Raw genomic sequence first — 11541 nt, 5'->3', positions numbered from 1 at the left:
TAACTACTTTTTGACAGAATCAGTAACATGGCTATATATCATTCGTACAGTTAAATCATACTTTAATCAGACAGTGTGTGGAAAATTATGCATTGTTATGAATGCCCTGCAAGACAGCCACAGGGACTGCATGAAGTGAGTGTGAAGTGGCTTTCCAATATGGGTTCAGGAGGAGTTTTATGTCCGGATGAGCAGCTGTTATGTCCCCAAACACATGGCACAACAGAGGGTAACAACATAAGCTTAGTAAATCTCTAAGTGACCTACTAGCTACAAAGGACATCTGAGAAGGTCAAGAAAATAACATTCAACCCTTAACCACACCAGCAAATAACTCTCCTTGCACTCCATTGCAGAACAGTATCATCTTATTTTCAATCAGACGGATTAAAAAAAAAAAAAAAAAAACACACACAAAGTCTATACAAGGCATTTTTGTACAAAATGTATTTGAAAGTATACCCATTGCATGTCAAGATTGCTATCTTGATGCAGAAAGTTACAGATTTCCAAAGTTCAAGCGTCCAGATCAGTATAAAACAACAGAGCAGTGACTAGCATCCACATCACAGGAGGTGCCATCATTCTCTCAATAATAAACCGTACATATACTATTTTCAATGTTTTTTGTCTCAGGTATATTATCCTACAATTAAATGTACACATCCCTGAAAATTAAAAATTCAGTAAAAAGATACTCATTATGGAAAAACTACACAGATTTTGACATATATATTTATATATCTAGATAAATACAAACATTTGGGAAGTAGGCCACTGTGGAACGTTGTTTTTGTAGATCAGGTCTGGTAAATCTAGCCTATTTACTTAGGTAGCCTTAATGTCGGGTGGTCTAGCATGGTGTCCAGACATGGAAGGAAATTCAAAAAAAAAAAAAAAAAAAAAAATGGCTACTTGTGAAAGATGCACTCTTGCTTAATTTTATAACTATAGTGGTGATTAGTATTTATATAACAAAAAGTTAAACACCTTAAAAAGTCATGACCATAAGAGTGATAAAACAAACACACAAACACACACACACACAAACACACAAACAAACACACACACACAAGCAAACACACACACACAAACAAACACACACACACACAAACACACACACACTTTTAGCTGCACAAACAAATCTTGCATCATGGAAAAGAAAAGTAACTGTAATGCCAGTTGCTAATGCCAACTTGCTTCTGTTGTAATAACTTAAAGTAATGGGAAATACACTGAGAAACACTCCATTAGTTAGCCCTAGTAGAGTTATGCATTTGTGGCCAAAACATTGCACAGGTCGTAGCACCAGTAAAGACACACCACATTGATGTGAGGGACTCACATTTGTGTACAGTATACATACTAAAAGAGAGGTCACACTGAGTACCAGCAATGAGGAAAATAAATTAGTGTTGGTAGACTATTTACAGATTAGTTAAATACTCAGCTACTGCGGGGTGATGGTGGGAGTGCATGTCATGATGGCAGAGGGGTTTGCAGCAGCCTTTGCAGCACATGAGAGGGGGGACTGTCCAGCTGATTCCCAGCGGATCAGAGTGAAACCATTCAAGATGCCTAACCCCCGCGCCTGGCCTGGCCTCCGGGCCACTAGTCCTGGGCTGCTGGGAGTTGGATGCCTGAGAGATCCTATAAGAGAGGCACAGACAAGGCTCAATCTATGTCATGTGAAGTTGCATAACGGCTCGTCCACAACCCAGCTCGTGTGGACGAGGAAACAGAGGCTGCCAGCGCGGCAATGCTGTTTTTGCCTTCTTCTCAGAGACGTTCTGGTCCTGGCTAAGGGTTAGGATCTTCTGAGCGTTAGGATGCCATTGCCTACAGGAAAATAAAACCACACACGTTGAGACACCATCCAACCCCATCGTCTTCATCCTCTCTTGTTTGCCGTCACATTAGACTGCAACAGATAACTGGCGAGAGAGTTTGTGTAGCTGCATTCTACAGCATGTGATCATGGGTGCTTTAGGGCAGCTCTTACCAGCTGGGTTTGCTGCCGGAGGAGCGGGCGGGGGAGCGTTTCTCCGTGGACCTGCACGGCCTCTCCTCCGACCCCCCGCCCGCCCGGGGCCACCGTGATGCGCGCGCCGCTGGGATGGAGCTCGGACACATGGAGCATCCTGGAACCGGTGATCTGCACAACACAGAGCAACACTCACACACTGCCACAGCACGAGGCAGAGCGCAATACACACTCTACACACAAGGAGACTCCTGCGGTCTTGAACCCATGCTAAAGTTGACAAAAAAGAGGAATATAAAATCATCTTTTGGAAATTGATCTTAATGCCTTAAGTAACACTTAAGTAAAAAAAAAAAAAAATGAGGAAATATCCAACCTTTAAGGACACCAATTCTCTTTGTGAATGAAAAATGTATCGTAAATAAATATTCTTCCTTAAAATACAGGGGTCATAAGTATTCACACTCCTATGTTAAATTCCCATAGATTTTTATTTTTAAAGGCCAGCTATTTCATGGATCCAGGATACTATGCATCCTCATAAAGTTCCCTTGGCATTGGAATTAAAATAGCCCCACATCACATACCCTTCACCATACTTCCCAGAGATTGGGATGGTTTTATTTCAGGTAGCCTAATAGCTGGTTTGATTTGCATTGAGAGATGATCTTATGGCAAGTATGCCATGCCAATCGTGAGATATGGTGAAGGGTATGCGATAAAAGGTTTTTACAGGTCAACTGTAAGCATGGGTTCAAAAACTTGACAATGAGTCTCACTGTACATAGATACAGAAATCCCTGATACCAATGGAATAATAGTGCAAAAGGTACAAATGGAAAATCATTGCAACATTGTTCCTTCTAAACAGAAATGATAAGGCAAATACTATGTAGTTAATATCAGTGGAGTAAAACTGTAGCAAACTACTGTATATTCAAGCTCTGTGTGATACTCACCTATTGAACCATTAGCTTTGGTTTCAGTTTCCATGGATGAAATTAAATCTTTTTTATCATCAACAGTGTTTCTCCGCGCCAACGCTGGCTTCTCTCGTCCACTTTTGGGTGCACTGTTGGTACTGTATATGCATGATGGGGAAAAGAAAGCAGGTTTTTGCATTTGGACATTGATCCAACATCTAGAGTCTTTAGGTGTTCACTCTCTCCCTCACCTGCAGCACACACCATCTCAATGCACACACACACACACACACACACACACACACACACACACACACACACACACACACACACACACAGTTAAAGGAAAAATCTGGGGAGTTTTCACATAGATCTCCGTTTCTCAAGGTCACCGAGTACTGTTGGTAAACAAATGAAAACAATCGGTTTTATCTAGCTCAAGTTGCTACACCCAGCAGCTAACGCAACCAGGAGGCTACAGCTTCACTCTGGGGGCATGTACATGGGAGCTCACAGACATGCCCACAGACTGTAGCACTGTAGCTGCCTGGTTGCGTTAGCTGCTGGGTGTAGCAACTCGAGCTAGGTAAAACCTCTCCGAAACGGAGATCTATGTGAAAACTTGCTGGATTTCTTCTTTAAGTCCCAGGAAAATGTTTTAAGATGTCGGGTGAGAGACAATGGGTCAGATGTGACCATCTCCATGCACTCATCTCTTCCAGTCACTTTTATTCCACTCAGACAACTAGCTGCCACTACCTTGCTGTGCTGTGCGCGCTGCTATTGGACGATATGCTGGACTCCGAGACACAGCGACGGCGAGGCTCCAGTGACCTAGTGACCCCCAGCTCCTGCTTGATGACAAAGCCATTATACAGACCTACAACAAAGGGAGATCACAGCAATATATTAGCATGAGTACCAACACACTTGGGTTGTGTGAGTCAATAGCAGGTTTTAGTTATCTTGTGACAAAAGAACATTTATGGATCAAAAAGTAATCAAATCACTTTGAGATGACTATCTAATATTTTTTTGTAAGAACACAGAATATGGCATTGTATAACATGGAATGACTTACCTGTGTCCAAGCGTTTGATGGGAGACTCCTCGTCGTCAGCCAGACCATCACTACTGGCACTGTGGGTTCTCTTCCTGGGCTGGAGGAGGGTCTCTAGCCTGGGGATGACCACGGACAGGAAGGTAGTGGTGCCCAGCTGAGGGCCTCGGATTGGGCTCTTCGGTGGCTTCTGTGGGCTAACGCTCTTAGATTTGCGGAAGAGGACAGCAGTCCGGCGGTTGACAGTAGTGGAAGGCTCAGCAAGCGTGGAGGTGGCAACTAACCTCAGATTGCTGGTGGGCAACAGCAGGTCTGGGCTGTCCCCACTGGCCACTGAGGTATCTTCTCCGTCCAGTGTGTCTGGCTTTGAACTCTCATCAGGAGTGGCCTCCACTTGATTTACTGTTGGGGGTTCTGGTTCACTCACTGAGATCTCAATTTGAGGTAAGCGGTCAGGTGACTCCAGTTTGGGAGCTAAAGACTGGTCTTCTAGAAGGACGCAAATTACCAAACAAAGAAAGTTGTTAGTTGTCAACTGTAATATTTCAGCTATTTTAAAGCACTATTTTCTGTAAAACTGACAAATTAAAGAATGAAAAGTGTTATAGAATGTACCTAAAAAACATTCTTCATGTATTAAAGAGTTTTAACATATTCACCAATAAGACTTAACACAGAACACTCCAACAGTGTAAAGCATAAATGTCTGTAGACACACACCCTTTTCCTGTGTGACTGGTTCAGCAGGAAGATCCTTTAACTGCTCCACAGGTTTTATGTTGTCAGGGGGAGGACACTGGCTGCTCATGCTCATCTCATTGCGAACATCATTGATGGTTTTCTTGAGCAGCTTGAGCCGTTTGTTTCGTGATGGGCTGGACTTCATGCTGCTCAGCAGGTCCAGGTGGTCCAGTAGCTGTTTCAGTTGCTCCTCCAGAGACATGTGTTTGCGGCTCACTGGATTCAACAGGCGGTCAACTGACAGGGCAGGAGCACAACATTTGGCACATGACACAAAAATAACAATAATATCACTGCAAAAAATGATATCTTACCAAGTGTTCTAATCTAATATAAAAAAAATCTAGTTGGTATTGTTTTTAGTATAAAGATATTTACATTGAACTTTCTTGTAAGATTATTTGACCTAAAATAAGATTTAATAAGATTTGTCAGTGAAGTAAGTAAATTTACTAATTTTTAAATTGCCTTAAATCTTCAATCTTATCTTAAATTAAGATAAAAAAAAATACTTACTCCACTGGCAGATACATTTACTTGTTTTTATGTCTTAATTTAAGAAGATTTTGACTTAAGTCAAATAATCTTACAAGAGACCTCAAAGTAAGTATATTTTCACTAAAACAATACTAACTAGATTTTTTATCTTAATATAAGATTATAACACTTGGTAAGATATCATTTTTTGCAGTGTTTAGTTCAGCGGATTTGTAGCATCTCTTACCATCCTCCCAAGAGAAGGTGGGTGTTGGCTCCAGCTTGGGCGGCTCAGGTAGATGCAATCCGCTGGGGAAGTCAAAGCCAATCCTCTCGGCATCTCGACGGGCTTTCCTGAGGATCACACCACCATGGTCCCGTATACGTATAGCAGCACGGTGGAAGAATGTGTCCTTGGCATTGTATTTCATGCAGTTAGCAATGATGAGGTTGAAATCCTCTTCAAACTCATCAAGGTTTCTATAACCATGAGCGTCTATACGTTTCCTCATTGTAGAGAAGTCCATTGGGTGTTTGATGACATCCAAATAATCTGGAACCTGAGGGTAAAGCCAGTACAGAGTCATTCTTTTAATTCATTCATATCACATGCCTCTGAATTTGTTTGCTTGTCTGATTTACTTATTACAGAAGTACTTCTTTTTTTGCTCTTTCTATTGCCTTCTCAGAACCTCATTTACTGTACACCACCAAGCTACTTGATAATTGTACTTACTTGTTAAGCTTAATACATAGACACGGCACAAAGATTCAACATGTTTGACAACACTTGAAACCCAAAAAGGAAGTCTATATTTTAGTAACCTGCCTTTGGCAGTTGAACCCAAGACATGGGAGACAGGCATGCTAACCACGAGGATGAAGTCATGACGGCTAGCCACATGACTGTATGGCCTTAGGGAGTGGAAGTTACACAGCACCACCCCACTGGCCTAAATTACACTGACCCTGAGCCCCTCAACATGGACTAGGTCTGGACTCTAACTGGTCCACCATGTGGCAGATATCTGGGACCTTGAGCATGCAAGACAAGCACACCACAAGGCTAAAAGCCATGGTTGCTCTTTTAATAACTTGTGCAGCCATGAGAGCAACTCAATGACCTGTGGTGCATTAACCCCTCCATTCTATACATCCGATCTGGGTCACAACCACCCCCTGAGCTCAAACCTCAACTCTGACCACAGTAGAGGCAAGCTAACCACAAAGCTAAAAGCAACCCCATTTACTTCAATGACTGTGCCATGCTTAGTGAAACATACACAGTAAAGATCTTTTGATAGAGGGTAGTCTCAATGTGTCATTTGTTCAGTAAAATGCCTAATTATCAACTACAAAAAAAAGGGTGACTGGAGATATTAACAATGCCATTACAGAACACTGATTCTGCTATAATTTAGTCATATGGCACTATGCCACACTTGAGAGAGTACACCCGCTGATTCTGAGAAAGCTGTTTCTGAAAATTGGATTAAGAAATAAACTTAAAGAAAAAGACTAACTCTATGCTTTTATTTATGTGTGAAGTTTGACCGAACGAACATCCATCAGTTTCAAGGAGTTAATTGTTGAGATTTGTTTAAATGTTATGGAGGGTGGTAGTGGTGGAGTGGTGGTGGTGTGTGTGTGTGTGGGGGGGCTACAATGTCATTGTGCAAAAATGAGCAAGAAATAACGCATGTGTTATTGTAGGGACTTACCTCTTTGACACTGACAGGCTGAGCAAAGATCTTAGTCTGGTCCTTGTCTTTGAGCTGCTCCAGAGCCGCTCTCAGCAGAATGGTGAATGGAGTGAGCTGCATCTCAAGCACAGACTGCTGGATCTTCATCTACATCATGGACACAAGACACAATGATCACAACAGTCCTTACAGAGCACAACATGCACCATTACTGCTGGTGTAAATGGAATGCCAAGCAGACAAAGCAGTTTTGATGCGATTATAGCCCTGAATCAGTCGGATCAAATACACTTTTTAATCTGACCAAATTCCTGTTCGATCAATCGGTCATGTAGTTTGAGCAAGTTCACAATATCCGATTGGAAGATATCACAATCAGTTTTCTAGCATGTCTGTCATTTTTGTCCACTGTCTTGTAGTGTGAGCACAGCAATAGAGTCCAAGGTTCAACATAAGTACTGGCCCTGGCCAGTGAAAGAGTATATGGGTTGGCAAGTCACTGGCCCATTTAGGCCATTATGAGCTTTCTGCTAGTCACAAGCCTGTTCAGTTCACCTATATTCCTAAGAGGTTGAAGCTAATTGCATGGGGCAAAGTAAGAAAGATTACATTACAATGTAATAAATTAACTGTTTCATGAAACTGTGACTTTTCTGGGCGAGTAAAAATATACGAAGGACAAATACAAATCAGATGTACTGTGCCAAGGGACGAGTGTGAGGAAAATGTTACATTTGACACTAAGAGTGAGTTAGCACATCTTAATCAACTGAAAAAGACGCAGTGTCTGCTGGCTAAGGTAGCATCCAAGTAAATATCATATGGACAGCACTTTTTTGAATGAATGCTCTCTGACGTTATCATGACACCTCTTGCTGCCCCTTTCTTTTGGTCACACTAAAATGCCATTGCTCCCTTTAGGTGTGCCCTGTTACCTCCTCTCTCTTGAGTTTTTCCCTCTTGCGGATCAGCTCCAGCAGTAAGCGAGCACGTTCCAGGTCATGGCGCAAGCGGTGCCATTCCTTCAGCTGCTCTTTCCGGCTGTGGCAATCCTTCTCCTCATGCTCCTGCTGGAAGAACAGGATGAGTCAAGAGCCTGGTACAAAACAAGTGTGTACAGAAGGCCACAAGTCATGTCTGCAGACCCAATCAAATGGTTTGAACTCACTGGCTCAGGGGGTTTCTCAGGCAGTATGGTTGTGTGGAGCCGCCTAATAAGGGGCACACCATTCCGCGCTTGTCTCTTCAGCACCCAGTAACTGAGCACACACTCCACAAACAACCTCTTCCTCTGCACTGAAACTTGATTTAAGATTGTGTTGAAGCTGAAATAAAAGGAAATGAGACATGTCCGGTCAATCATAGAATACAAACGAGCAATTTCCTACCTGAATTTTATTTTCAAAACTGGAGAGAATAAACCATGCAACTATTAGGAAAATTCCTTATGTAGACTGGTAAAGAACATCAATGACAATATATACTGAGAAAGCCAAAACAAACACCTTAATGACCATAAATCTTTCTACTGTATAGTAAAGCAAATAATAATAGCAATGAAAAAGTTACCTTGTTTGAGTTATACTAGGCACAGAAACAGATGGGACAACTGCTGCAGGTTCAGGCACAGTTTTCTTGATCTTCTTTTGCACACGTTTCAATTTCCTTGTACCTTTAAGATCATCCTTGAGGTCATTTTTGGACGATGCCTCATCATAAATGCCAAGCGGCCTCCTGGTGCAACCATTTGGTGTGTGTGTTCCGCAGAAAGCCGTCTTCTTCACTGAGAAAGCAGAAGAGCCCTCCTTGGTCTCCTCTTTAACCAGCTCCATTTTCATGTACAGGCCAGCCTTCTGGGCACAGCTCACATGGAAGGCAGTGTAACAGTTGGCTCTGTGACACTGAATACAAGCTCCCACACTCTTCTCTTTGCAGAGATAGCACGTCAATTTCCAGCGGGCTGGTGGGATGTTGGCGACACCATCGATGGGCTCGATGAAGACCGTGTTGGTGAACCCAACCTCGGGCAACCACAGAGCACACACCACGTGACCCCAGCGGTCATCATCCGTCTTCTTGAGGGCACCACCTTTGTTGGGGCAGAAGACACACTCACCGGCCTGGGAGGGTGATTGCATACAGTGGCGGCAAAGCCACTGGCCTTCAGGAATATAGGGCACGCCATAGCATTCCTGGTGTACTGCCAAATTGCACATGTCACAGAAGAGAATAACATTGCTGTTTTGACATTCACCATCCATGCAAATGCAGCAAACGGCATCCTCATCGATCAGTGACTGAGGATCAACTTTTCCCTGGGTCTCAAAGAAGGACTCCTTCTCAAAACGGTCCATGAGGAACTCAAAGACATTTTGGGAGACTGGGCTGAAGCCCTCACCCCTCCTCTTTTCATTTACCAGCTCTAACCAGGCATAGTCCTCCTCATCCATGTCATACTCAACCTCCTCATCCAGCTCTTCTGAGGTCTTCTCCACATAGGTGTAGTAGTTGGATGGCCTTCGGGGAACCAGTGGGAGATTGTATTCCACAGTGCGAATCTTCGGTTCAGGCAATGCATTTCCCTGCACAGTTGCACCCTGTGCACTAGTCAAGGCAGCGGTCTTTTTCTCCTGGTTGATTTTAAGGCGTGCAGAGCGCACCAAGACCTGCTGTGGCTTCTCGCTGTTTTCCTTGTTGCTGTTACACTCGTTGATCTCTTGTGCTACGGGGTCATCATCATTAAGCACGTCAAGCTTGTCATAGATGCTGATCCTGTGCACTCTGCCATCAACTTCCAGCTCCACCATGCGTTGAGCCTGTGCATATGTCAGAGTTTCCCGATTGCGAGACGGTTTGATGGGTGATGGTGGCCTCTGCTGAGAAATTCTATGGTGTCGAGTCTTTTTCTTCATTTTTAGCACCTGAGAGATCTACAATGATAAAGAGATGTAAGAAAAATGTATGGTGCATTATGATCTTGTATGTTGCATTAGCTCTTGAACCATAACAGCAAACGTATTATGGTTAAACGGCTACTTTATGGTACAAGTGACAATACTGAGAAAAGAACATACAAGAAACCTACTTGAGTCTAGTGTTTTTCACTAGACACTAGTAGAGCCTACAGCATAAAAGAGGAAGTCAAACCACATGGAACATGCACGTTTCTTCTTATTGTATTTCAGTGAATATTCTCTTTATTTTGTCATACAGGCAAATAAGATTATGCGTTAGCAATGAAACATATTTCTATGCCATAGTACAACAGTTGACTGCTACAGAGTTCTTAATCAAAACACAACGTACAGGCTAGGCACAAACACAGTGTTAAAAGCAGCAATATGCAGCAATGGTTCAGTATGGTTTAAGAAGAAGCAACTTTACAAAGGCTTCAAGTTGCTACATGAAAATCGGTCAACAAGGGCGTGTATAAACCCTGCAATGGGGCGTGGTTAACCTCGGTGTCTGTCCTGAAGCACTGAGTTTCAGAAGTCAGAAGCTAGCAGGCGACCCAGCTAGCTATCCTATCGATAGCTAACATGGTTGCCGTTGGCTACCGCTAATTATCGCTTGAGAGCAAAGTAACAAACAGCTAACAGTCATCATCGGAAGGGTCACAGTTTGCGTTACGTTAACGTTACTGTTGCCTGGCGATTTAACTTCATCTAACCAGCAATTTGACAGTCCACACACTTAACATATAGAATGCTAGAATGCACTTCCGTGCTCTAAATCACAACCAGTAACTGTTAACGCTAACATTAAGTTATCGTCAAATTCGTTCACGTTAATGTTGATTGACAACAGTCGGCCATCCGTCTAGTTGAACATTTTCGTTAATGATTAGAAAATGGTCAATCCCGTAATGTAACACAATCAATTTAACGACAGGGTGTTGAATTAAGTTAGAAACAGCAACATGGCGTCAAATGGGTCCAAGACACACTAACGTTAGGTTTAGGTTACATGTCCATCTCAGCTAGCAATAACGTTAACGTTAGCTGCCGATAGAGAACAAGTGGATTCCGCATAGCCGTTGCTAGCTGACCAGATGCAAGCTATAACGCCAGTTATAAACACGATACTGTTTCAATATGTCAAGTATAATACACGTACTACTTATTGCATCCCATTAAAACAGCAATCGATACATTTAAGAATATATCGAACGTAAAACAAAATATCCGCACCTTAGTACTTCGAGACCTTCCGCTCGAATGGCTGAAGCAGGCTAAGCTAGCTACTCTAATGTAGCTAAGGCCTCCAAAACAGCAGTGATTTCCTTCTGAATCGTCGCATCCAACGGGAGCCGCTCGTGCTTTGAGGCAAAAATTTGAAGGATACAATGGAGTATCCAAGACAACCTTTGAGATTCTAATTAAATTCCGTATCTGAACTTTGATTTTTCATCAAAACAAACAATTAACGGTGGTATTCTCTGTGAAATAATACTATTAGCAGCAGCTTCTGCTAGCAGGCAGGCTGACTCGCTAGTAGCTAGCAATTTTTCCTCAAAACAACACAATGCGGCTGTGTTGATCAGGTGACCTGAATCGTGCTTTGGTTAGATTTCCGGGTCAGAAATATTATATTATACCACAGTAAAGGTAACGTTACCATCCGGGATGTAGTGAAGACTAAACGCAAGTAAAC

At 42.7% G+C, this 11541-nt stretch overlaps 1 protein-coding gene across 5 annotated transcripts; it reads right to left on the bottom strand.

The window, feature by feature from the left end:
- Positions 1 to 45: 45 nt before the first annotated feature.
- LOC125303966 (bromodomain-containing protein 1-like) lies at positions 46 to 11492 on the bottom strand. 5 transcript variants are annotated; one of them, XM_048257972.1, is made up of 12 exons: positions 11079 to 11492; positions 8458 to 9818; positions 8057 to 8213; positions 7824 to 7958; positions 6907 to 7035; positions 5433 to 5745; positions 4688 to 4945; positions 3989 to 4453; positions 3667 to 3787; positions 2944 to 3065; positions 2003 to 2155; positions 46 to 1650 (listed from the first exon to the last, which is right to left on the bottom strand). In XM_048257972.1, exons 2-12 carry the CDS (start codon positions 9798 to 9800, stop codon positions 1451 to 1453), a joined length of 3396 nt encoding a protein of 1131 aa, XP_048113929.1. In that variant the 5' UTR covers positions 9801 to 9818; positions 11079 to 11492; the 3' UTR covers positions 46 to 1450. The 5 variants fall into 5 exon arrangements, with proteins under 5 accessions (XP_048113929.1, XP_048113928.1, XP_048113930.1 ...); XM_048257971.1 differs by having other exon boundaries at positions 3989 to 4456; positions 7824 to 7955; XM_048257973.1 differs by having other exon boundaries at positions 7824 to 7955.
- Between the last annotated feature and the right edge of the window lie 49 nt (positions 11493 to 11541).

This window comes from Alosa alosa, chromosome 11 (genome assembly GCF_017589495.1).
Source record: "Alosa alosa isolate M-15738 ecotype Scorff River chromosome 11, AALO_Geno_1.1, whole genome shotgun sequence".
In the NCBI taxonomy this organism is placed as follows: Eukaryota; Metazoa; Chordata; class Actinopteri; order Clupeiformes; family Clupeidae; genus Alosa; species Alosa alosa.
The sequence above is the reverse complement of the archived record's forward strand: the minus strand, read 5'-3'. Positions and strand labels throughout refer to the sequence as shown.

Coding starts and splice junctions, on each gene's coding strand:
- LOC125303966 (XM_048257970.1), bottom strand. CDS start 9,800: ATGAAGAAAAAGACTCGACACCATAGAATTTCTCAGCAGAGGCCACCA. Junction 4,457..4,687: donor ACCAGTCACACAGGAAAAGG/GTGTGTGTCTAC, acceptor GCGTCCTTCTAG/AAGACCAGTCTTTAGCTCCC. Junction 1,651..2,002: donor TCCGGCAGCAAACCCAGCTG/GTAAGAGCTGCC, acceptor CCTCTCTTATAG/GATCTCTCAGGCATCCAACT.